The sequence below is a fragment of the Necator americanus genome, chromosome V (assembly GCF_031761385.1).
Source record: "Necator americanus strain Aroian chromosome V, whole genome shotgun sequence".
In the NCBI taxonomy this organism is placed as follows: Eukaryota; Metazoa; Nematoda; class Chromadorea; order Rhabditida; family Ancylostomatidae; genus Necator; species Necator americanus.
In genome coordinates, this window is record NC_087375.1 from 15,140,221 (window position 1) to 15,167,833 (window position 27,613).

The 27,613-nt window shown below is 41.3% G+C and overlaps 3 protein-coding genes across 5 annotated transcripts in view; 2 read left to right on the plus strand and 1 right to left on the minus strand.

Moving 5' to 3' along the window:
• RB195_013943 (uncharacterized protein) overlaps positions 1-16,869 on the minus strand; it is a gene marked incomplete at both ends in the record, with an annotated part of 30,066 nt that extends 13,197 nt beyond the window's left edge. For 2 of the 3 annotated variants that reach the window (XM_064203989.1, XM_064203990.1), the window contains one exon: positions 5,139-5,204. In XM_064203989.1, coding sequence (XP_064059870.1) covers positions 5,139-5,204 — 66 coding nt within the window. Of the gene's footprint in view, positions 1-5,138; positions 5,205-16,820 lie in introns of those variants that run through there. The other variant, XM_064203988.1, reaches the window with a different exon arrangement.
• RB195_013944 (uncharacterized protein) lies at positions 13,448-14,017 on the plus strand (the record flags this gene model as incomplete). The annotated part of the gene is made up of 1 exon (XM_064203991.1): positions 13,448-14,017. One exon carries the CDS (start codon positions 13,448-13,450, stop codon positions 14,015-14,017), a length of 570 nt encoding a protein of 189 aa, XP_064059872.1.
• Positions 16,870-24,323: 7,454 nt separating the features above from the next.
• On the plus strand, positions 24,324-25,013 carry RB195_013945 (uncharacterized protein; the record flags this gene model as incomplete). The annotated part of the gene is made up of 3 exons (XM_064203992.1): positions 24,324-24,482; positions 24,537-24,670; positions 24,851-25,013. The coding sequence occupies 3 exons, from the start codon at positions 24,324-24,326 to the stop codon at positions 25,011-25,013; spliced, it is 456 nt and encodes a 151-aa protein (XP_064059873.1).
• Positions 25,014-27,613: the final 2,600 nt, after the last annotated feature.

The following is a 27,613-nucleotide window of genomic DNA, read 5'->3' on the forward strand; positions in this document are numbered from 1 at the left end:
TTAATTGAAGTGGAACAAATTTAGAAGTTTTTTTTAAAAAAATTATAAAAGCAACTGCTGACAGCACCAATAATTTTTTTGCAACGTTTTTTTTTTATTTTTCGAAGAAAAAATTCAAATTTTAAGTTGAATCAGTTGTTTTCAAACATTTATGATTCTTAACTAGCAAATGACTAATTTGTATAGGACAGCAATAGATTGCAAGCTCTAGACGAAGAACAAGCGCGGTTGGCTCAGATGTCCTCGACACACCATTCGGCGGAAATGCGGATAACGACGTTAAGTCGTAACATCCGACCGCCGTTAAGTCACGTGAATCAGAAATTTCAATTATTTCCCGTCATTCGCAGATTTTTTTCTCCATCCTACTTCTTCTTGCTCTTATCTCAGAAATAAATCCTATCTTCGAAAGTGAACTCGGTCAACTAGAAAAAAACCTCCAAAGCAAGAAAGATGCTTAAAATTTGTTCTTTTCACTCTTCGTCCGTATGAAATGTTTTAGCACGCATTCAGGCACGACACTGTGTCTTCTATTTTAAGGGAGAATCTTAGATTATAAGCAGAAACGAAGGTTAGTAAACACAAATTTTTTGGCTTCATTTACAGTCAGTGAGACTGACAAATGAAGCTTTGTAGTGTTGTCTAGTTAGGTCTCAATAACATCTCATGAGGGTGGCGAGGAGCTCATTCAATTCAGTTCGCACCACGTCAGAAGGAGGCGATAGAGGTGTGGAGGTACACGGTGTACGAGAGCATTGCGTTGACGCTGCTGTGTCATTTTCCTCCGAAGAGCGCGACATAGTCATATGATAAGGTGGAGGTAAAGTATAAGGAATAAAATGTCTGGCATTTACCAATCCTCTTGTGATGCGCCACCGCGTTCACTTCAATTCAGGAACATCTGAGATTTAGGAACACGCGTTTGTCTATACAGTGGCTTGCGAGGGTTAGCCGATGTATCAAGTCAATGTTTTTATTGACTCAGACAAATCTGGTACTCATTTGTCGACGCCAAAAGGGCTCGGTTGGCACCAGGGCGGATTCGTGCCTGCGATCGATCGTGCAGTCACAGCGGAATTTCTTACCAATTGCATTGGAGGTTGTGAGCTCATTGTGAGGAGTCACAACGTGGTTCGAAGTTCGTACTCCCTTGTAAGGTTCGTTCTTTTGTCAAACTATAAAGGGTACAGGGTTGCTAGTTGCTCGTTGTCGTACAGAAAAAAAGCTTAAGGAGAGAAGATCTTCAGATAATGTTTAAAATCCTCATAGGAAATGTTCAAATGTGTCTAGGATCTTGATGTATTAAGGGAAAGAGGTAACCTTGTACCATGCATTCAAAAAATGTACAGTTCCCAGCACAAAGGAACCGGTCGACGTTTTTTCATCGTTTTTTTTTTTGTCCTCACATAGCACATTCCCATGAATCCATAGAATCCATCCAAGTTTTATCCGCGAAACTAGGCACTCGAGGTTTTTTTGAAGGAGTTATTTCGCTTATGAGAGAAGTATCAAGAGGACGAGAAGGAAAATGGGAAGAAATCGGTCACGAATTTTACTTTTTTTACTGCTCCAAACGAGAATTTATCTTGTTGAGACTACTATCAAAGATTACCATTTAACACAAAGTCCTTCATAATTTAGTTGAGTCAGAGAGCATCACGGCAATTTTTCGAAGAAGAATATCCAGGAAAGTGTGATTAAACCTCCTTTTAATGGAGGGGTTCTTCTTTCAGAGTTCAGAGATTATTAAACACATCGGATTATTGTTGGCTCAAGAAAAGTGGAACTTTGCTTGAAGAGTTCTGATTTAAGTGAATTTCTGCTTCAATAACGAGACATTGGAAAGGGAAGCAAGAATGAAGTGGCCTTAGTTTCCTTGAACTATGGGAAGCAGAATTAATTGTGTCGCCAAAAAAAAGTGTCTATTTACGACTCAATGTCACGTGAAACATGCACTCTGCTCCGAATGTGTTCAATCCGCTGAGCCCAACGTGCTTCCAATTCCCGCAAAAGAGAGGAAATGGGTGGTTGTGTGTTTTTGGAGTGGAAAGAAAGACACGCGTTGCTGATGCGCCACACTCAGTCCGCCACAGGCATGTCTGGATCGAAGTGTATTTGAGATATACTGATATATAAATGTATAAAAGAGCGAGCTATATAAAGAATCTTGAATTTCTGAACTGAATAAATCTACCATGGCTCTGCAATTATGAGAGGAAAATTATTAGCATCCGAAATCCTCTTTTCTATTCCAAGAACACAAAACTAACATAATTTTCCCCAAGGTTCAGAAGGGGTACCAAAATGAATGTAAGAAATATTCCCAGTGAGGAAAATGAAAGATATCCACACGATGGAGGGGATCAAAACACCAACAAACATATAGACACATAAACTACGTCATGTTTTAAAAGTACGTGAAATAAACCACTTTTCGGAAATAGCGCGTCAAGTGGAAAGATTGGAACATTACAGCAAACGCCCAGTACAGGCCAAAGCTATGTAATTCACATGAATAGAAAAACATTGACGGATCTGTGGTGGGAGTCGCGAAGAAAATGAGCGTTATTTTTCCGAGTAATCGCTGCCTCAACTCGTCAGCGGAGAGATGATCTCCTATTACTTTTTACATTTATATGTCAGTGGATTTTTTTTGTAAACGTTATACTTTAAAAGAAATGTATCTTTTTACTGGAGGCGGGAGCACACTATTGAAATACTTTAACACAAGTTTCACTCAATCCAACAAAAGAGTACAGGTGGATGGAATGTACAACTATACAGTTTTGATTTGTATATGCACCATAAACGTTGCTCTAGAACTTCTCTGTTTAAGTTAGGGGTCTTATGAATTTCATTTCCTCAACAATTGTTAGTTAGTTAATATTGACAGTTAAGAATTGCCCGAAAATAGGATTTTACGGAGAACAGGAGAGCTACCGAAGGTCCCGCCGCTAGTGACTTCGACGATAATATTGTCTAAATATACGATATTAAGCAGTGATTTGCGGTAGCAGTACGAAAGTGCTCTTCAGCTCTTGTAGACTGCAGTTGCACCCGCACTGTGCTCGATGGCAGGACGAAGCGCAGTGCTGAGGTACAACGTTTTTCCCCTCTTCCTTTCGCCAAGATGAGATTCATTGGTAGCCTGTAGTACGAAGTATAATATGATCCGCTCATCTATGTTCACGATACTTATAACTAATCAATAATTATAATTCCGCCTTATTGCCGGAAAAAATAAAAAATGGATGAAAATGAAAACTCTGTTATGTCACTACTCTTTTTCCGAATACTTGCATGCAACTTTAATGTTTGACACTGCCAATGCATGGCGAAGGTTCATTCTCGCTGCAGTAGAAATTTTTCCAGGATAGATATATAGAACTGCGAACTCTGTACTAACTCATCCAAAAGTTTCTTCTTTTCGGGTATCACAGATAATTTTAATGTCTTGTATTGACACTGATTACCCCAAAGCGCTCAACTCGTGGAAGTTGTTTCGTTTATGTGGAAGCTACTATCCAAAACAACGCTTGCTGTGGGAAATTGACCGGTTCCAGTATCATTCGAGTACGGTAAGGGTACACTGCAAAATTTGTTGTTTTTGATTGGTTCGGACTAGGATTTAAAATACTATTATATTAAAGGGATTCTGCTGCAGTAAACTTCCCTTGGGATCGATTTCGGCAGAAATTTTATAAACCGATCCCATCGTTCGGCGCAGGAACTCTGTCTCTCAACATCTCTTATCGTATTCGTTATTGTCGAGCCTTGAGCAAGCAAAGAAAGCAGAGAAATTCACAAAAATGCAGTAAAAGGGTACTAGCCAATAGTTTATAAATGACAAAAGAAGAAGGAAAGGTTTGGACATTAATGCAACAAGCTCAACTTTTCTTTTTCACCCATCGACTCATTCTCTTTTCAATTCACTCTTCAACTTTCTCTACTCCGCTTTCTTTCTCCTCCTCCAAAGAAATAAAAAAAAGAGAAATGCTGCGGAATATTCACGTAACTTCGAAAAAGCAAAATAAATTAGCTAAGCATTCATCATAAGGAGAACATTCGCTAATTTTTTGGCTTTGCTAGAAAAAGCATTGAATAATGGTTGATGACGACGTTATCGCCACGATGTGGTCACATGTAACGGAAGAATATATATTATACACATAAGAAAGTCTCAAGGGACTACCATCGCAGACGATGTTGATTATTTTGCGTGAGTAGTGTTCATCGCGGGAAGCAGAAAACAGAAAAACAAAAATTTTGATGGGCAGCGAGCTCTACTTTTGATTGAATCTTGGCTGTGAGTTATAATAAAAGAGCAGAATGCAAACTAAACTACGTTAAACATGCAAAAGATGAAAAAAAAACAAGAAATGAGTTGATAAATTGCCACTACGTCAGTAGTCAGGAAACTGAAGCATTTAAAGAAATATAGAAGAAAAAAGGCACTTAGCGAAACGAAAAAGAAAGGATTACAAAAATCTGAGTAAGAAGCAAGCTGAATTCTCCAGAAAATTCGTCTTAGTCTTTCAAGTGATGTGATAATCACATAGCAGTTTCGTTGTGCACAATAAGCTACACAAGTTGATTTGTTTAAATATGAAAGGTGGTAAAAACAGCGACGCTTTGTTCCTGAGGATTTCTCAATGGGATTTTGACACAACAAATTTATAAATGTTCAGAATGTAAGATAGGGGCTGGTGTTGAGTCGTTGCAAGAAAAAATAATTCTTAAAACATTGAAGGAACATGAAGGGGATATTAGAAGGAGATTTGCAAGTTGGTTAGCCACATAGGTAAAGTTTCGCTTATTAATAATACATGAATGCACACAAAAAGCTGCGGCACTGAGTTCCAGTATGTGCGACCGGCGCACGAGATACCTTATTCATTACTTAATTAACGAAGAAATTATTCGTGTTTGAGGGATTCTAAACGAATTTGAGAAAGAACTTTGAGAAAAAAATTTAAGCTGAAACAGCCGTCAGAAACGTAATTAGTGAATGCTTTTGCGGTTCCTGTTACTTTTAACAGAGTTGACAGCTCCTAAAGACATTTTCTCAACTTCTCTCATATTTAAAGTCATATTAAGCTTTGAAATACATAAGAACAAGAAAAAAGTGTAAAAGATACCTGGCTCGGTCTTCGCTTCTGCCTTTCAGTACCGAAGTTGGTGAAGACATTTTTCCCTGCAAACATGCTGAGAAGGGATTATGTGACAATGTTTTCCTCGTCTCGAGCTCACTTAGGGACGTCACTTGAAGCGTGACATTCAAACGGCACAGCCGTTCGAAATTTGTCCCTGGCAATTTGCTTGATTACTTTGAAGGAATTTCGAGAGAAATCATAAGCAGTAACCACAGGTAGCAAGGTGCGAGATCGAATATGTGGCGTGAGAGGCTGATTAGTAATGCGAGGAACGAACGGGAAACGGATTTGAGAAGCGAAGCCACGACTGTGAATACCTCCTCAGTTTTTATCTGTGGTGTCGATGTGCATTTCAGCACTCACATGACATCGCCGGTTGGCCATTGACCTCTACTCAGAGGTCAATGGCCAACCGGCGATGGAGATGCGCTCGTTTCGGAGTACTTCCTTATCAAATTTCGAGACTCAAAAGCGTCATATTGTGTGAAAATGAGCCAAAAGTTCATTCCTAAAGCGGCAATCATTTAAAGAGTGCATCGTTGCGAATTTTATCGTCTAGACAAGGTCACAAGCTCGAGTGTGTATTCTATTCAGAAGAAGTGAGTAACAACACACGGGTCTTCTCAAAAGAACCTTTAAGAATTCGTCAGGAGACCCATGAAGACCTACGAATATTTTTGACATTTTTGAGGAAATAACATTGAGAAATTAAGAAAAATAGCATTGAGGCAGAACTGTGAATTTGGTATTTTTGGTCTAATTCTGTAATGTCGCTTTTCATAGATCTCTCCATACATTCAGACTATAAATAAATAAATAAATAAATAAATATATATATATATAAACACAAGGAACCTCGTTCTTCCGAAAGGAACTGCGATGGTGATAGTAATTTACTAAAGAGTGCTTCTACTTAATTCGTATTTACATAAGCTTTTCAGCTCAATTCATTGCCAGATGAAAGAGTATTAAGCAAAGACGTTTCACAGGTCATTAGATAACTGTTAGGTTCATTTGCAATTTTTTTTTCTTTGACAAGAAGCATGTGGTTTAGAAATAGGATTAGGTTTAGAAATATGTGGAAAACTAGATCGGATAATTTCAGTTCATTGTTAAAGAATAACTCGTAACCTTTTTCTTCCACATTTCAAAATGCACATAGAAATAAAATGCAAATTGCAAACACCAAAATGTCACAAATCGTTTGGTAGAGTATTTCTCGCTCTAGAAGGTAATGACATCTCTATTCTTCGATTTTATTGTTTTTTTGTTTTTTCAAGCCTTTAAAATTGGCAGTACAGACACAACTGGGCATTTTCGACATCTACTATCAGTATTTAATCAAGACGGTAAGGTCGCTGAAGGTGCACGTTAGATTTTTGTTGTGTATGGAGAGCAGCGAATGATAAGCGGAAGTCTTTAAGAAAAGAGCAAAACCGTGAGACGTTGAAAGACATCGAAAATCCCGCTTAATAATGTATGGAAGTCGCTGAAAACGATGGGAGGATCAACAAGGGAGAGCACGCTAGCGACTGATTTGCAGTAGATTTCTTTTCAAAAATGGGAAGAAATTGTTTTTTTTCCTCAATCCACGACAATTGCCCCACTGATGTCGTTCATTTCTGAAGTCAATTTTTTTCTTTTTAAAGCTTTGCTTCTTCTCCACGAACAGTACCATTTTTGGCTTCAAGGGCCTCATTCTTTCGACTAACTGAGAAAGAAAAGAAGTGTCGAAAGTGCTCCGTTTTATTTGCTTTACAATCCATTTTAATTATCTAAAAAAAGAATCAATAAAATCAAGAAAATCAGAGCAGTGAAATCTTGTAGAATGAGAACTTCTCTATTATATGGTGTACAACACTCCACTTACATAGCATACTGAACACTTTGGCAGTGTTCCTTGTTTCCTTGCGCATTTTTTTTTTATCTTGAAAAAATAGCTACGAATTATTCTTCAGCCCTATAGAGCACTGTGCACCCAAGCGACGAGTGATCAGTGAAAAATTTGAGGTTCACGAACGTGTAAATGGCCTATACCATGACCTGTGGTGGCTACTCGATGTGTCAAGTCACTGTTTTTATCCTCCCAGAGAAGTCTGGTACCAATTTATCGATCCCGGAGGGATGAAACGCTTGGTGAACACTAGGGCGGATTCGAACCTCCGATCGATTGTGCAGGAAACGGAACCTCTAAGCGACTGCGCTACACTCGCACCTTTTTTTTGTATACCGTTGAAGTAAAGGTTGGAATATGTCTCTCGAACTCACTTTTAGAAAAAAGAAGCAAGAACATTTGAAGCAACGCAAGGGAGATTTTTATGGAATGCTGTATGGAGTCACAAACATATGCGAAACACTACGTTATTCTCCTACTTATCAGTACACTATGAAACTATACGATCATCTTATTTTTGCTACTTTAGCCACAGCGAAAACTTGTGTGATTCCGAAGTTGTTCTATCGAATTCGCTATCCCTTAACAAAAAAAGCATACCATGGTTTTTCGTGATTAGGCAGGTTATTTGAGAAGAACTGCCTTTTAATCTGCTCAGCTGAGCATTGGTCTGCGTCTTTGTGAAAATTTCAATAACCCGTCATACACAATCGATTTTTAGGTTCAAATGCGGACTTCATAGCAAAGTTTAATTTTCAGTTTAAAACTGGTGTGGTAGAGACATTATAACATATACACAAAAAACGCATAACATGCAACAGCTTGCAAGAATCCCTGCGTTGTCCTAGTTCTTGATGGACATTTGCTGATAATCATGTGATGTAGCCCGAACGGCGAATATTACTTATGCATCTATTACAAAATGCTCCGCACGATATACACACAGCAACAAAAATGTGCCTGCAGAAAATTCGCGGGCTTTTGTGTAGGTCTTTCTACTGGCAACGTCTGTCATCAGACACGTCAAGGTCCAATTTCTGCTAGTCTCTGCATACGATCCGTCTCTAATTTGTTGCTAAATTGTTTTGAGGGAAGTTAAGCGGCGCTGGCATGGTCCAGAGAGTTAGCCTAACGCAGCGCTTCATGATCTGACTGGCTCAGCTAGGGATCAGACATTCGATCATAATTAATTGAGCCGTACTGTCCTAAACGGTCCGAATTTGTTCGTTCTCACAGAGATTTACAGAGTTGTTTCATCATTCATAGAAGCAAAAGTGCACTCACCGTAATAAGAGTGTTCGCTGTGTTTTTTAAGTGATAAAAATCTTCGAAGATGAGAAACACAAACAGGTTCTATACAACTCATAAATGTGACAAAAAAAAAACAACTAAAATAAAGGATGATCAGAAAGTGCTAGTTTTAACGGAAGGTAGTATCTGGTATCCCTCGAAAAAGAAAAACAATTTGGAATTTTTCGGTCCACTTTGAAAAAGCGCTTTCTGAGGTTGATATTTACCTTAACATCTCTCGTTGAAGGATGCTTGACTAAATCCGGTTCCGGTTCTGTGGAAAAATACGTCAGCATTATACCAGGTTTAAATTTAAAAGGAATATAGGAAATACTGACTGCTTATCTTCCGTGAAGACTACAAAAGCCGGAAAATTAGGAATCTAGTTGACGAAGCATGAGTTAGGCCTCGAATTTGAACAAGAAACAGTTTAATATGAACGGTACTATATGCAGCACCAACATTGAGTTGAGGGGAAACCCCCGAATAAAACTTTCTTTTTTCCCAGAATTTTTCAAGACTCCATTTAGAATAATTAAGCACAAGAATATTGTAGAAGTTTCCTAAAACTTCATATCAAGAATTGTATAAGAGCGTACTGTAACAAAATAATGACTTTCATGGTTTCAGCTATCGGGTCATCATCTACCATGTCTTCTTACAGGGCTCAAGTTCGGCAACCGCAACTGCCAACATCTGAGTTGCGTTCAAGAAAGTCTTCATTTTCTAACGCACTGTTATTGTTGGTGTCAGCGGTAGAAAGAAATTTTAGTTGAAGACCATTTTCGTTTTGGATGGCCTACTTCCTTGTGGAACGTGGCCTTGAGCCATGAAAGCCAATATTTGCAAATTTTCAGCTATATTTGAGTGGTGCTAGAATAGTTATAGTAAGCCACTTTCACAATCAAAGGGACCAAAAGTTGGGTACCTATTCGAGTCACGTGGTACATCGACAAAGTGCTACGCTACGTAAATTGCTAGTACTAAGACTCGAATAGAGTGTCGTTCCTAGCACGACTTTCTCAGCCAGCCGGCACCCTTTCCCTCGCGGCGTCTGCAATGTATTACAGTAGCACGCGCGCCGGCAGCAGTATATGATGGCTGGCTCCGAGCACTCGGGGTCCAATTTCCTTTTTCGTTCATTTCGTGATATCGTTCTTTGCCGTAAGCGTATTTTGATTGATTACCACATATCACCTACCCTTATCCGCATTATACCATCTATTGTCGATATAAGGATAAAACCGCAAGTATAACCACGCGTACCGCAATATATCTGCAGGGGCATAAAGATGGGGGGAGGGGTGGGATCAGGGGGCAGCCCCAAGGCCGGCGAAGGAGGAATAGGGGCAGGGGGATGGGACACTGGGTGCGAGCCTGCAGGGTTCGGAGGAGTTAGGCCGCCATGTGGTGGCTAGCCGCGGGCCCCTCCGGATTCCTGCAGTTGGGCTCGGCTCCTATCCACCGATACGTGCCGCTCCGGAGCGGATCCGGTTCACGACAATGGTGCTAGGTGAACCGAGCCCGTTGTCGTGCGCTGGGCGATCCTGAAAGCTCTCGTTGATCTACGTTCACCCGTGTCGTGCCATGGTGCCCATCATCATTGGGCCACCACTGCACTCGAGCATGGGGGTTCGGTTTGCGGGTGCAAGGGTTCATATGCGAGGGTCACGAATGGGGCTATTGCATTCCACATGACGACTCAACATTCCACATTCCACATGACATTAGAAACCGTACCATGATTTCACCACACATGTGCGGAGGCTCATCCCCACCATATACCACTGCAGATACCATAAGCGTACATATCCGCAAGGTATAGCTGCCCACCTTCGATAGGGATTTTGCCACCTTATACCAATTGTGGGCCAAATTCAAGACCGCGGTTAATAATTCAAGACAATCTATCCCTATCTACTGCTGCCAAATTCGTCCATCTTAGTAGCAGCCTTAAAGGTAGCGCGCACTTGTTGTACAGGGGTGCGACATAACCAATCCCTCTAACTGCCATCTCCAATTGAAGCTTTACGTAGACGGTTTGACCGTCCGGATTTCACGTATAATTTCTTTTTGCAGAAATTAGATAATTTGCCTGCGTCTTCTTCCTCCGCTTCATCGCAAAAGGATGTGCTGTGCCAGATCCAAGCTCATATCCTGCAGCTCAACCGCTTTGGGTACATCTCCTTTGGGTTCATCCGCAGCAAATTTCCGCGAGAGGTTTAGTTGGAAGTGAACAGGATGGAAAATCGGTCAGGTACAATTTGGAAGGTGCATGAATTTCTTGCTGGTTTTGATGTGTTTGTACAAGAAAGTGATAAGTTTGACGATAGCTTCTGTCCCCCTTTTAACCCCATCCACTATATTCCATATTACCTACCATTTACCGCAATCTCTCATTATCTCCAGAACATTGCCACTACCACCGTAACCATCTCTCCATTTTCCGTTTAGGTTCGCCTAATTCACATGTTAGGTGTAGACGTTGTAGTGATGATAGTCGTCACAGCTTTCGTTCACCACGGTACAGATACCCTTCTAAGGAATCGTCTCGTGGTGAAAGTTCTTCACGCTGTTCTTCGCATCGCACGAATATTCACACTCACCACCTAGACACCAACATCGGGACAGAGACCTACCATCTGTCTCTTCGTGATCATGATCGTGAACACTCAGCCATAACCAATATTACCACTTATTCACAGTATTTCACTTCAGCTAGTGGCTAAGTCTATGTCGGCTATTGCTCAGCTCACTCTGATGTAGGTTGCAGATATCGAAGCAGTGCTTAATCAAGACCACCTTTATCCATCATCGCTATACGTCCTTCGACCTATAGTCGTCTCACTGCCAGCGGAACTACAGCTACCGCAATTCTCTCTATTTCCTTTCAAACCGCCTTTCAGAATGGTATAAGGAGACACCCGCTGCATTGAACAACTTTTGAGACGTCTGCTACAAGGACTACTTATCCGCAGTATATGCACACCACCAACACCACATTCATCGAGTTGTGAGTTGCAGAGATCGACCAATCAATTACACCTATTGGGGATCTCGGCCAAGAAGATCCACGCAAGAAGAAGAGCCGCCAACAACGAGAACCTACTCGAATATAACCAGCACGAGCAGCCAAACGGGTGCGACTTGCGCCTGGTACGAAGCGTAGTAAGAATATTTTATATCACTAGTTTCCAGCATTTAGTGCTTTCTGTCTTCTCGTTAGATGCCTTTTACCTTTTAGTTTGATGTCTTTTTTGTTTTCTGTGCCTTTCCCATTTTCATATGGATTTTTTGGCCATTTATTCTGTTATTTACATCTTAATCCCGCATTCTATCACCTTTTTCCGCTTTACCATTTCTACCGTATTGCACCACTTTCCCCCTTATTCGCAGCTTTCAGCGCCTTACCGTATCGTTCCGCCTTCATACGCATCCCTTTCTGCACGCTTCGCATATCCTTTCGTTGACTGTACAGCCACTTCTTACTTGTCCTTACTTGTTTCTGCGCTCCAATCCACTTTCTCCATCTAGGACCATTACTACAGTAATTGGCGTACCTATATCCCTATATGTTACGAAATCTATCTTACTCTCTTCTCGTCACTTCCGCAGCTGCACGACTACTCCTTTGATCCATCTCTCTACCGTTTTTTGTCGTACTCGTGTTCATCATCTCACTGCTTGCCTTAGCACCTTATACCGCATTTCTTGTACATGATTTATTCCACCCTTTTATGTTTTCATTCTTTCATTCTCCTTTCTTCTTTCTGTTTTGTTCTTACACATCACATTTTTGCCTTTTACTTTAGCCCTTAGTTCCTTTTCATTATTTCTTTTTTCATATCATAATGTGAGCTTGTTTTTGTTTTCCTTAGCAGAATCTTTATCACTCTCCTTAATCGTTTTGACATTAATCCCTTTGAAGACTTCATTTATTTCGTAATAACTATACACTTATTTCGCAACACTTCGCCAATTTTAGCCTTCTTGCTTGTTTGTTTTTTTTCTTATTCCTCCCTTATTTAGAAGCTGTTATTTTAATCTTATTTGTACATCTTCATATATTTTCTTTTTGTAATTGCCCTTTGTTTGTTAGTGTTATATAGTGCCACGCAGTTCATGAGCTGTGACCTGTCACTTTAACGGGCCGACTCAGGTTAACTACGGAGCACTTAACCCTCTCACGCTTAGGTGCTAACTAACTCCTCTTTACATGCTTATCTATCTTATCCTTTTTCGCGTATCCATCTTACACCTTCCTCACTTATCCATCTTTTCTGTTTACCGCAGTTTTAGTGCCACCCATTCTTGCCACTCAAGCATTGGTTGCTGGATTCTATCAGCTCTGACCAACCTAGCATCTTGGATACTTATTGCCTACTGAATACTTAGCTGATAGATCGACGTCAGCAGTCTAGTATTAAGCCAGCTACTGGCATACTACTATTGGATACGCTGACCATGGACCAGCAGGCGCAGCTCAACAGTCTTCCCGTAGAATAGCGTTGTGCTCTACATCTAGTCGTCCACCCTGTCTCTAGCCATCCACTTTGACCACACCTTCAGTCTTTTCCAGTTAGCCGCACGTGACATCTGTATGGCGGAAGCGTTCATCGGCGACGATTACTACATCAATCTACAAGATATCGTCCAAGAAGCGACCCATCCAACACCATCACAACTCCTATATACATTTCTGCAAGGACTCCCTATCGTCACCATAATCCAGAGTTACCCAGGAATCCACGAAGCCACCACCACATGAGAAAAGCTCAGAGATCGCAGAAGTCGGAGACATGGCAATCCATCACGGAGATTATCGACGCGATGGAACAGATAACCGCAGGCTAACCTCCACCTTCACCGCTGTATCATCGACCAAAAAATAACCGCAACTATCAACACCACTCCAGATAAGATCATATCATTCCTAGACTAACTCCACCAATACTACCCTTCTACGCATCGAACATCTTCTCTAGGCAGCTACGGCTGCACGTGATGAAGCCAATACCATCTCACACCATCTCTTCACTCGCCTGCTTCGTCATCGTGCTGTGTTTTCACGGTGCAGCTCTGTTCATTCTGAGAAACGAAACGAACAGCAATGACCAACCATCACTACCGCACCACCCACCTCTACCTAAAATATATCCACAGCACCCGCTCCTACTACAACTCAAATCACGTCAACGGCAATTACGAAATCTCCATCATCACCCACGTTGGAGAGCATTTCCATTTCATCCACGTCCCTTGTCCATCAGCAATGCGCCACAGAGACCACGATCAGCCATCCATACTACCACCATCAACGTCGAGAGTCACCATTCGACCAGACGCTCCCATCACCAAACGTTACCACCCCACATCGTCTGCCAGCAGTTCTCGTTCACGCAGACGACCACTACAAGAGCAGTCCAACTGTTTCCTTTGCGACGATGACCACTATATATATGATTGCCAGCGCTACACCAGCCTCGATGAACGCTGCATGCGCATAGCCAGACAAGCAGCTGCCTCAGATGATTATACCAACATACACCAAGCGAATGTCGCAGAGAGAGACCATGCGGAATCTGTTCTTCCAATTGGCACTATCCGGCCGTCTGTCCCAAGAACGTCAAGAACCACATATACCATTTTATCATTCTACATACCACTTCACCATCTTTAGTTGAGCAGTACATAGCAACCTTTATTCTACAATCCTTATCACGACATCGTTTAACCATTTTTATCACCACAATTATCCACTACCACAGTTGTACGACCCACTTTTGGTGGTGAGGGGATCAATTAACAACCCCCTCGTTTACTTGATGCTATCTTTCGATAAAGGAGTCCAACCCCCCAGAAAAACCACAATGAGAAACACCAAACCCTTCCATACACCCTCACCTCGGCCCTTCTAGGTAAATTTATAAATTCTTTATGTTTCAGGCACTAGTTGAGGTGCATCATTAACCATCCATGTCGAAGCACTGTCATGTCGTTCAACATCGTTCACATGGTCAACCATCCATGTCGAGCAAGCCAGTGCAACGTCATACCATGCATCGTCGTCTACATCGTCACCATCAAGCAAGACCTTTGCCTAGAGGCATACGCCTGCGGTCCTGTAGGATAGGTTTTAGGTGAGTGTTGGCGGCAGCTAGAATAATCCGTTGTGTATATTTGACTCGTAGATGACGGGCTCTCAGATTCCGCTTAATCCTTCGGGGTCCCACTTGTGGACAGTACCATCAGGTCTCCATCTTCACCCTAGCGGTTCTTTTCGGCGGCCCCCAGTGTCGTGCCTAGCACGACTTTTTCAGCTAAACGGCACCCATTCTCACGCGGCGCACAGGAAACATTGCTATCCGCGATGTATTATGGTTAGCGTATTATTAGCGTTTCCGCTCCAGCCGCACTATATGAGGGCTGGCTCCTAGCACTCTGGGTCAGTTTCCTTTTTCGTTCATTTCGTGGTGTCGTTCTTTGCCGTCCGCGTGTGTCGGTCGATTACCACGTACCACTACCCTTATCCGCATTCTACCGTCTACTACCAATATTCACCACTTGCATCCGTTACTCATGAATGGCTGCTTAGACCAATGGTGAATTAAACCAAAAAAGGAGTCTGTTTTGTTCTTGGCAGGACTCCCAAGAAGTGTTCAGCTTTGAATTCCGTTTTAAATTCGCAGTGGACGCTAACGTGTATGTTACTTCATTCCAAAATCTCCTCGACCCTATTTGTCAGAAACGCGACAATATCCATCTTCTCCCAGATGTTGCGAAAGTAACCCTTCTAAAGATAGCCAAATTCGAATGGGATATGGTAATCTGTGTTATTTATAGTTCCTTGGTCCCTTCTGGGTACCATTTGTTTCGTGCCCTGAAACATCACCTTTGTGAAGAAAAATTAACGGTCGAAACTGAGGTTGTCCATTTCTTTGACTCACAGCTCTCATGGGAATCGTAAAGCTGCTGATCGTTTTACACATGTTAGAGACTATGATAAAAACTATCCCTTGAATGAGGTCTCATTGTAATGTTTTTGTGTTTGAAAACAAAGGGAAATTACATTAAGTTACGTGTTTGATAATCTTACTGGTCGGTAGTTGGAAGTTTTACTGAATATTGAAGAGGTTCTGTTCGTTAGCCATTAGCTGTTTTCCACGTATTCCAAATGAGGCTCTGAATCACTAGGTCAGGCAATATGTTTCATTGACGAGTCATTTTTCAAGAACAGTGGATCTGTGATCGTGAAACAAAGAGCATCCCGTAGCAACTTCAGATTTGATCGATGAGCTCTTGTTTTTGTTCGCGACACGGTTTGCTTTGAGTTTGACGTAAGAGTTACTGAGTCAACACTAAAACAAAGACCATCTCGTTTTTTTAAAAACTTCTTAAAATGTTGAGGACATGAGCTAGCCGCTTGTGGGTGCTTTCGTTGAGGTGGCCTTTGTTTTAATGTAATGAGGGTATCGAAATTTCCAAGAGAAATCTTATAAAAGGACGGGCATATGTCGTTTCAGCAATCGTTAGATCAGCGCCGTGAGAGAAGTGGGCGACTAGGTTTCATGCGCTATTATACGCACGACAGCAACATCGTCGACTTCGAGGTCAGATTTCTTGTCAAGGCACAATGAAGCAAAATCTTATTTTCTTCGTGCTCCTAGTGGAAAGAGAAGCCATGGGTCTGCGGTCGTGACAAATTGGGTTATTGTTGGTCCTCGCTACAGCAAATTGAAGAGCAAGGGGAATACAGATTCAAAAAGTGAGGAATTCAGCAAGGGAGAGAGAGAAGAAGCTAAATTCTTCGGGCTTTAATCTTAAAATACTGAGCTATTAAAAAGAGACGGTTCAGGGAGGGGTCGCACTTCTACAAGCAGTAGTTCAAAAGTTGAATAACAAGTTACACTATCATCTCTACCAACGTAAGTGCTCAATAACGGTAACCTACAGTACTTGCAATACGAGTGTCTGAAAAATTTCATTTTCAAGACTCGAAAATCCTTGTGTGATGCTTTTGTTCGAAGATTTTGTTAGGAAAAGTAGTACAGAGATGTTGCATGTTCAAACAAGACACGAAGAGTAGTGGAGCTATTCAAGTCAAGAATGAGAAACATTAAAAGGAGAAACCATTGATGTATATAGTGAGCATCGGAAAAGAAATTGTTCAATTCGAAGAGTGTGATGGAAATAGCAAGTTGTTGACGTCGTCTAATCTCATTCAAACCCAGATAATTAAGTTCGGATCCTTCGCTAATATCAACGAAACCGGCATGGAGAATTGAATAGGAAGGTTATGTTCCTGTGGTGGAAATAAACAGGACACTTTTATTTCGGTTATAGAAGCACCACCGAACAACTTTAAGATTCACCTCGTTTAGAACTGTCTGTGCGATACTACCTGCAAAATTGCATTCGCATTCAAAAGTGTATTGTTTGCCCTGCAGGCAGACTAGACTTGCATGAGAGCCAAGATAATCTACCTGATCTCTTGCTGTGACAGCGAACATGTTGGTGAAACAGCGCAACCATTACACATTTGTATCAAGAAGCACGAGAATGGCTGGAAGAAACCATGAGAATCAATACCTTTAAGTTCACATAGAACACAAAAGCACTACGGAGCCTATTTTGAAACCAGGTCTGGAAGTCTAGCGCGCGAATCTAAATCGTTGGCTTTGAATTAACTGCAGGGAATTTGTATGTCAGTCAAAAGTTCTGAGATAAATCGCGAAGAAGAGTGACTCTCGACTACGCCGGAACTAGCGCCAGATCTCGCATTTCTGCTCTGATTTGAATGAGGTGACCGAAGGGTTTGACCTAGTGATCGATCAGTCACTGTCAATGTGTTAAGTTCCGCAACCTACAGTGGGCACTTGGTGCAGTCGTCAGTGATCGAAAAGTGGGCCTACAGTCTGTACAGTTGTAGAGAGATTTTATTGTTGAAACTACGGATCGAATCGACCATATTAGGTTCTAAAGAAGGCATTTTGCCGAGAAGTGAGCCAGTACGGTCAATTAAATAAACCTGAGTGTACAGCTCATAAAAAATTTTATTGTTCCAGGCTCATCGAAAGTTGTACATTTCGATTGCCTCCAAATGAGCCAGCTGAGTGTGTTGAAGAAGAGATCAAAAGTGCATAATGATAAAAGAAAGGTTTCCGTCGATAAAACATCATTGCCTTGAAACATCGAGAACAGTGGGTAAGTCGACTTTGGAATTCTATTTTATTTGACGTGGAGGTAATTTTGCAGATAAGAGCGATTACATTTCAGTAGATTACGAAGCGACATTGAACAATCATCTTTTCATGACTATTTCTAATGGAATTGAACGCGGAATTGTAGCGGAAACATGTCACCAAACGTTTCTCCAGTGCTAGGAGGATTTAGGCCTTCTGAGGAAGCACAATCAGTTTTGGAGTTGGGTCTTAGCCCTCTATCAAAGCCTATTTCAGCAGCGATTCTGCGCAAGATCACTTTTGCTTTACATGAAGTTCAATTTAGGCTCCGCAGCACAACCAAGCATAGCAACATTGAAAGGAAGCAAAGATTAGTCAAAGGAGAGAGTCCGCTGATATCTTTCTACAGCAAGGCGTCAATCCAAGTGCAGACGTGAACCTCCGTCTCTTTGCAGACGATGTATAAAAAACGCTAGCTCGATATCGTAAGAATCGAGCTAGCGTCAGAGAGAAGAAGAGAACTAGGATTAACATTTTACTTGCACAACGCAAGGCTTTAAAGAACTCCCAGTGATAAGATTCGATAGTTTTTGAAAAAAAAAATTGATTTCAATGAGATATCTTAGCCTTTTCTATTGGTTTGCTTGAGCTGTAGTTAAAACTGCTATTGAACTTTCTTTATTAACAGATAACGTTTTGGGTGTCTTCAGTGTCTGGGAATTTGGGAAATCAAAGAGATTAGAGATCTATCCTCTCAAGCGTCTCTTCAGCCTAGAAAAAGCATTCATACGATAGAGAAACTCAGAGAACAACGCATCGGCCAGTGTTCATCTTATTTGCTCATCTATCATGTATCTATATATCTAAATAAATCGTGTCACCGAACCATTCGCCCTCTCGAACGATCTGTCGGTGGTCATATTTAGGCTTCTGAAATCTAAAGTAAACATTTTTTTGCAGTCGTTGGTGATCAAAAAAACGGCTTAGAGTCTTATTTGTGTAGACGCACAGAGATTTGATCGCTTAACTTGTGGGTCGATTCCCCCATTTCATGCTCGGAAAAGGGCGATTTTCATGATGTCAGCCAATAAAGTCGATAAACGATCTTGTGTACAGCTAATAAAAAATCGATTCAAAGCTGCCAAGTTATAAAAAGAACCTGGTGATAACTTCGGATCTTTGGGGGAGGGCTTCAAAACTGATGGTTGATTTTTAGATGGTTAGTTAACACTGCCAAAAAGGAGAAAAATAATGGAATTTTGTAAAAAGGATTGAATTTGGGCCAGACCATTTAGGTTTAATGGTTGGAGAAAAAAATTTTTTTTTTAAAAAAAAAAAATTTATTAAAATATTTTTTTTTTTTTTATTAATTTTTTTCTATGTTGGTGGGGTTATTAAACTGCCACATTTCCTTCCTTGCTGCTTACTCGCGCAAAGAAACATTTGAATATTACCCTCGATTTCATTTGAAGTAAGCTGCTGATTTACAGTTTCAGGATACTTTCTCAAAGAAGATTCAAATAATCACGCGATACATCTATTTCCCCGTAGAAAATAGCTAATGATCAATTCATCAAACTTGATACGATTCTAGTTTTGAAGGATTCCGTCGCCTCCTTCGTCGAAAATGAATCCGAGCACCTTTATGTGCACTTTGTGAATCACAAGACTAGAAATTATAGATTGCTTTGAGGAGAATCTTAATTCCATAGATGCTGGACATTTCTCGCCAACAATCTAAGGGCCAACACGAAAATACATAGAAATGTTGTCAGAAATGTCGAAAAGCCACAAAATTTGAGATCGCCGCATAAAATAGACTGTGGGGCAAAATAGATATTAAATTTTGTTTAACATGTCATAGAACCGCTTTATTTTGCCTTTTTTTTAGATTTCAGCAAGCGAGTGTGAAGGAACTACTATTTTGTCAGTTACTTTAACGACCGATTGGACGTAATCAGGAAAAATCCTGAGAGTAGAAAGACGACGAAAGGGAAGTCAGAACAATACCTGATTAGCACATAGTCACCAAAAATAGAGGCAAAATCTCGCAGATTACTTGATGGGATAAAATCTCTAGAAAAAAAAATAAAGATGTTAAATTAAAGAAAACGAATGAAGTGAGAAGACCTGGGCAAGGTGTGGAAGAAGGCGAATCCTTTTGGGCAAACTTTTGATACGAACGATTGTCTGATAGTTTGCAAAAAATCTTTTCGAATAGGAGTTTTCAGAGTCACAGATTAACCTCACTAACGTCGAAAAGTTTCGCGTGCAACGTTTCAAAACGTTTCGTTTCGTTTTAGAGAGCTGCCCTGGAACACTGGTTTTCTACGGCAGCTCTGTATGACTAATGTGGAAGATAAAATCCTCATCCTTTCATAAATATTTCACTTCTGGTGCAAAACTGTGCTCTAATGCGTTCATTCACGCAGAATAAGTGTTCAGAAAGCAATTTGTGAACAGCTAGAGAATCTAGCGACAAGAAAAATGTTTCCAAGAAATGTATTCATCTATGCAGAATAAGTTCTTCGAATGCAATTTAAGAGCAACTCGAGGATCTAACGACAAAAACATCTTCAAAGAATTTGAGCACTCTTCAACTTGGTTACGACTCCTTCCAGCATAAGAGGAAAGTTGGAATTTTACAAGAAGTTCAATTTCTCCACAACTTAATCCCTCAATTCGGAGATAGGAGCTACAAATCACTATTTGAATTCCATTCCACACCCTGTTCTTTCTCCACTTAAAATGAAGTGATTTCCTTGCCTCATACTCACGTGCTGATGACAACGTAGCATGATCAACACGTGGCCAAACAGGACACTGCTTGATTAGAACGCTAGTGACGATTTCATTTTAGAGTTCAGAGGTGTTGCCTCGAGCCCACTTCTATTCTCCCAAATAGCTAAAAGTAAAAATAGCGTCTCACAACATTGAAGATGTTCAGATTTGTCCACGAATAGATAAGGATGGCTCACGACTAAGAGTGTTGTTATGCTCGATTCGACAGAAACATGTATGGAAAACAACTTTTGGCAATCCTCTCTCCCAACGATGAACGACCTCTTACGAGTTATAGAACGAAGGTAACGCATCTCCGATTGTGCAGATGAGGCAGCTTCTGCTGCTTATTTGATTTGAATTAGAGGCAACACACCACGAATTCGAAGGGGGGGGGGAAAAAAAAAAAAAAAGAAGGGGGGGGGGAAAGGGAGATCCCCCCCCCCCCCTATTTAAAAAAAAAAAAAAAAAGGAGTATTTTAATTAATACTAAAAAAAAAAAAAAAACCCTTTTTTTAAAATTTCTTTTTTTTAAAAACCAAAAATTTTTTTTTTTAAAAATTGGGGGGGGGGAAAAAAAAATTTAAAAAATTCCTGGTATGCTGGCTTTATTTTGATTGCTAACGCAGGACGTCGATGGAGTTGCCACCGTCCTCTAGCGTTAGTACCTCTGCAACCTTGCCCATTTGGTGAGGATTTCGCTAAGTACCATTCCTTTTAGCATTACGGAGTGTTTCAGTTGACAGAGAGAGCGGTTTTCCCATGCAACCTAGAAAGTTCGCTTGGTAAGTAGGTCAGTAAGTGTCGTACACATTCTTCATACATAAAATGATGATCACATGTTATAATCACCGGTAGTCACTTTTTGGATCTATGAGAGTGGTTGAGAAGAGTGCATAGATGCAGCTGAATCATATGATTACGCTAAACATGCACAGGTGAGAGATGTAGATAGGTACAAGTAACAAACAGCTGCAGAATGTTGTAGCATTGTATTTACTTAAACTATCTCTGCCAATAGACGGCTGCATCGCAGTAATATTTCATTGCGTCTGTGCGGTGGATGGTTCAACACCGCCTAAGGACAACAAAATCTTTTATCTCTTCACAGTCGATGAATTGAATTATTAGATTCGTTTGGAAAGGTAAAAACAGCAACCTAGCACATCTAGCATTGTAGTCATTTTCCACCCCGCATATTCAAAAAAAAAAAATAAGATTCTGAACTGAAGTACAGGGCACCCCGTCCGAATCCGGACAAAAAAACGTTGCATGCAAAAAGTTCTTTATTCAAGCTAACACACAAAGACACCAAAAAAATGGTGTTCTGTCACATTCAAACGATCCTTGCTAAGAACTTCCATTTTAAATAGCGATTTTATAAAAGGTGAGGTTCGCGCGCATCTCAAAGTAATTGATCAAGTCCTCTACGCTCTATCCGTTTGTTCTTGCCTCCACCAGTGTTTACCAATGTGCTACAGCTTGTAAAAGTAGCATAAAGGTCATTTTATTGTTGTCTTAGACAGTGGCAGTATCAGAGATCTCTTTCTTTTTGGAAAAAAATTACCATTTGATGCACGAATTGCCTTCTTCTCGCTCAAATGCAAATTTTTTAGCCGTACGAAAATGACAGAAAATCACATTCAGTAGAAAAGACGTCGTGCAGGTTAGTGAGGATTGCTTCAAGACGTCACAATGTGCTGCTTCATTTAATGGTGTGTTCTGTAGCACAAGTACCATTCTGTTGTTATAAGCTTAGGTTTTCTTCTCTGTTACTCAATTGTCATACAGAATCGCTTCTCTTCTGGTGCAGTGGCAGTGGTTGCTGTTCCAGCGATCCAGGTGTTAGGTCGATTTATTATTTTTTTCCCTACTTCTTAAGTGGCCAGATCGAACGGGACTGCGTGCTTTTAACGAACTGACCCCGTAGGCGTCCCATTTCGTCAAAATTTAAGCTCGAAAACTCCCTGAAGTCACATTGTTAATGACTTCGTCATGTGATGAGAAGCAAAAGGAGTAGGCACACCACCTGTCCACAGGTTTTCACAACAGAGGAGTGACGTTTTTGTAACTCGTCATCCTGATCTTATGTGATGCTTCTTCTGCAAATCTGAAGAGATACAAATGTGAGTTTCTAAACGTTTTGAACACAGAACTCCCTTAGACGGCGTTTGGATCTGTATAGCGAAGCAGTCCACTGTGGAAGTGTAACGTGGAATGACCCATTTTTCTCTTTAAGTGGTCATCCAATAAAGTTTACAATCGATTGTGTAAGAAATGTAAAGAAGCACATCGACGACAGCGCTGCGGTGGACATGTGAAAGACGACAGCGGTGCCAAAAAGGCTACTGTACATATGTGGTAGAAGTAGTGGGCACGGTTCATCTATATCAGCGTTCTTATGCGAGGAATAAGAGTTCGCAAAGCAGCAAAAAAGTGGAGGAGAGAAGAGTGCTTGAAGTTGGAGAATCAAGTAAGCATTCTAGGCTTTTTAGCACGAAAGAGGTCCTCCAGAGGAAGCTTTCTATAAACCGCCAAAATTCCAAGACGCTTACGCAGACCTTCAAAGAAATCATCATAGATGGTGACAGCAAATCCCTAATTTTTCTCGATAGTGAAGTGTAAGATTGTCACGAATTCTAGAGGATTCCAGAGAAGCACATTTGCTACTGAGTCCAAACAAACAAGCAAACAGATAAAGGTCAAGATAGGGATAGAAAAACTTTTTGAGGTCCACACTAAACTCCCAAGTGGAAGCAAAAACTGTAAACAGCTGTGGTTTTATGTTCTGAGAAAGAATACATTTAATTTTACGTTGTGGGACCTCTTTGAAGAGAAGTGCCACTAGGCAAAGAGGCAACTAGGCAAGAGTGAAAAAGGACTGAAGGAAGTGTCTCAGAAACCTCTGCTCCTTTTAATGAATCGTCCCTACGGCATCGTTGTGGCGGGGGAAACCATGCTAAATGACTTCCACTCGTCGCAGTTAGGAGCGGAATGGACAATTTACTAGTGGAAGGTTTTGGGGTCAAGCGTCGTGTCTCATTAATTTTGTTTCTCACTCTGTACAAACGAATGCTACGGACTTTTACTAAAATGGACCAACAGTTTTCGGCTCCTAAACTTCTTCTCCTAAGCGTTACTGGAGAGAAATGGAACGTTTTTCATTTCAAAGAAGGGAATTTCAGGATGAGCCTTGTGTGAAGAAACGCAGAAGGAAAATTTGTTGGAGGCGACTCCAAACGGCCTCCTTTGCACCTCGCAGTCACTTCGTTCCGGGCTTTGGCCGGACCGAAGTGTGGGGATACATGGAAGTTATGAGTCACCTAGCACAGCAGAAACGGGGAGTTCATCCCCTGAATTCACTGCGTCTAGACTTTGGGCAGGTAGAGGTCGCTTTTGGTTCGCGAGCAGTCCCTATCCGCCACCTGGGGACATGCCACCTAATCTCGCTAAAAATCCGGCTCTACGGAGAGAAGTCCGTGGAGGATGTGTTTAACGATGAAATCAACGATCAACGATGAAATCCGACAGGACACCACGTTTTCCCATGGAATCCGAGGGACTGGAGACTTGCTCATGTGTTTTGAAATTAACGCACAATCAACAATGAGAGGAAGTCTTCTGACTTTTGAAGGAATGACAACACCAGAAAGGACGGGGTTGGAAGAGTCATCTAGGCTACCAAAGTAGAAAAGGACAAAGATGACGATTTCCACAAATATGCATACGCCTGCATCGGAAGCAGCCACTGAAGATCTCAAAACGCAAACAAGATTAAGTATGACGACATCGTACTGATCGAGACAAGACGACGCCATCCCCTAAATGAAACTGGAGAAAAACTGCATTTAGGCACATCAGACAGCAGATTAATTGATGGAGACGGTGTCCAACCAAACATCAATGTGCCAACAAACATCTGCTCTTTCGGGCAACTGAAGACCTGAATGGGATCTTTATGGACGAGAAGAGGATCAATATCAGCTTTGACTATCTCTGTCACTTTCGCTGTTGCATCAGGTGATGAAGACGAAGTCGAAGCCTCCTATGGCACAAGAGGAATTCACAGAGAAAATCATGTCTTCTACAAGGTTATTGTTGTTGGTTTCGAAGGCGAAGTTAACCCCAAAGGAACTCCACATTGGGGCACACGGCCTACAATGGAATGAGCAGGAAGAGGGGGTTTCCGAGTTTATTATGGCGACTAATACCAGCTATGGAAACTCGAAATTTCAGAATTCCTCCGCTCTGCACTGGACATTATCATTATCGACACCTGGTATTGGGCACCGTAATGTAATTGATCACAACATCGTTAGTGAAAGGTTTTCGTCGATAGAAGTCGCTGTTGTACCAAAGTTCTATGCTGGGTGGGACCATCGACTCCTTTGACGGAGATTTTCCTTCCACACAGAGAAGAGAGAAAGTCAAAATGTTGGCAACGCTAAGTCCCAGAACCGTCATTAACTGGGAGCTCTTCGCATCACTAGTCGGCTTTTAAGAAAATATCGCAATGGAAAACTTTGACGACAAGTATGATCGGCTTTTAGGACATTTTCAGGACCATACGACAAAAGCGAAGAGTTTAAAACCGCCATGAGACGTCTGTCTACAGAATGTCTAGAGCCAATAAATCAGTACAGAGCTGCACGAGCTGCAGGCAACGACGAACTTATGCGCGAACTCGCGAGGCTTTGCCCAGTAGTGATATAGGAAGACCTCAACGAGAGGAGAGTAGCAGTATTGGCCGAAGCAGCCGAGGTGGATAAAAACACTCGCTAAGGTCCGTCGGAACTCGGCCGATCGTAAAACAAAAATGGCTGCTCTCCGGAATTGTATGGATCAGCTGCAGCATCGTGAAAGGGAATGAAGAATGTCATTAACATTCCTTTCTCAGATCTCTTCGACACGCACGTCCACTTACCAATATTTGAGTGAGGACGGACATGGCATCCTAGATATCCTCCCTTCCAAAGTTCGATATGCCATCATCAGTGAAGAGTCGTGCTCCATCGGATACTGACGGAATAAAGTCGGAGCGCTTACTGTCTGTCATCTACAAGTTCTTTGCAAGAATAATCCTAAACAGGATTGAACAAACATTAGATGAAGAATAATCATTCCATTAAGCATGGTTTCGAAAGGGTTTCACCACAATAAACAACATACACACCGTCCCAAAACTCGCAGAAATATCGCGAGAACACAAAATGTCCGCTCTGGCTCGCTTTCATTGACTTGAAGACAAGATTCAGTAGAGGCGGAAGTGGTTATTGATGCCTTGGACAACTAAGGCGTCCTTAATCGACAATTAAAGATATTTCTATATAGGAGGTTACATAGAGACTTCACGAATAAAACTCCCTATTTACAATGATGTCATGATCGAAGTGAAGAAAGGGGTTCGACAGATGACATAATCCCAGTTTCTCTCCCAATATATTCGGTGCCACTCTCGAGAATGCGATGCGAGGATTGGAATGCAATAACATGGGGGTAAAACTTGAGTTATTATACCATACCTATGGTTTTGCTAACATTAAATATCAGTAAGGCGGAATGATGTTGTGCGGAAAGAGCGGTCTCCAACTGAAAGTGGAAATGATTATGTTCATGAAGAACGGATAGGCTTCTGATGTTTCACGCTGAAATCAACAAATACATCCAAGGTATGTATATCTAGGTCGGAAAATCCACATGATGATGAACGACCTGACTTTCGAATTGTGCAGGAAGAAACGAGTGTCTTTGGAGAGTGTACAAAAGCATCGAGGATGTAGTGAAGAATACAAGGAATATCCGGTTGCTCACTTACTCAACGCCGCCCTTCTTCCTACTTTGACCAATACTTCGGATGCCTGAGTGCTTTTCAGGGGAGAGGAAAATGCGGCCAGTGTCATAGAATGTTCAATCGGAAGAGCCATGCTAGAAGCATCCCGCCTTATGCATGTTAAAAAGGGGATTCGAGGTTCAGTCCTAAGTCAATGATCAGAGATCAGGGATGCTGCCGCATATGCCAAGAAATTAAAACTAGGTGGGGCAGGTACGTGGCCTTTTCAACAACAGTCGCTGGACCTGTGAGTGACTGGGTACCACGATGTCAAACGAGTAACGAGCGACATTGAACACCGGAACGCTGCCGAGTCTATGGTCGGAATTCTTCACGAAGTCCTTCAAAGAAAGATATGATGCTCCTCAAGTTTTTCGCGAGAAAACAAACCACTGGGCAACCCTTGCGCGATATCAGGGCAAATGCGAGTATTACTAATGCCCGCTTAAGCAAATCTTCGAAAATAGAAGGTATTTTTCAATTACGACTATAAGTGTGGAAAGAAAGAAAAGAGAGGGAATCATCGCATTTTCGTATTTTTCCTAGAGAAATAAAACGAGAAAGTCTGGTACGGCTAAGCATATATGACGAATATGGTAGAATAACTGATTACTGCACAGGTAGTTCTACCACAACAACATTTTCAGACGTCTTCTTTGATTTTCAAAAACGGCATCGCTAATGTGTAGCTTAAGTTCAGGTAGTGTAATTAAGAACAACATGCACATGTTTTTTTGAAAATGATACTAGGTAACTTAAAGGCGTCACCCCACGAATCTGAGGTGGTGCAGATTTCAGGTGGAATATCCTTATAAGGGAAAGTAGATTATGGAGAGGAGGGTAATTCCATCCATTTCTTCCTAATTGCCGTAAAAAACGGCCCGGAAGATGCGGGCCGCACAGGGCTGGCGCGCTCCAATCGAACTCCCTGTAAAAAAAGTGCGCCAGAACGCCCGAAGCCGTTTTTTACGGCAATTAGGAAGAAATGAACGGAATCACTCTCCTCCTCATAATCTACTATGCCGTATACGAATACTCCACCTGAAATCCGTACCATCTCAAATTCGTGGAGTGATACCTTTAACATTAGTGGTCCTTGAGCTGCTATCAACATCCTCCACCCTTCAAAAACCTTCCTACCTACTAAATTTACACACTGAAATCAACGCCAGCTTAAAGAATAATTTATTGAGGACACAAGGACAGAAAGTGAGACTTCCAGATCTCACAGTATGTACTCAGTAGAAAAGTCTCGTTTCTATTTCTCGTACAAGAAATTCAAACTGAATTTTATGAAAGGTAAACACTGAATCCAGGAGCAGAAACGCTTGTAAGAGCGCTATTTACGGAGACGACAAACATTTTGCGCAACAACTTTGGTCTCATCAATTTTTTTTCAACTTCTTTGTCGAAACTGTTGAAGCAGTAGTCACAGTGTGTATGAGCGTAATATTGTCTTTTATCATTGGCTTGTGTTCGACGT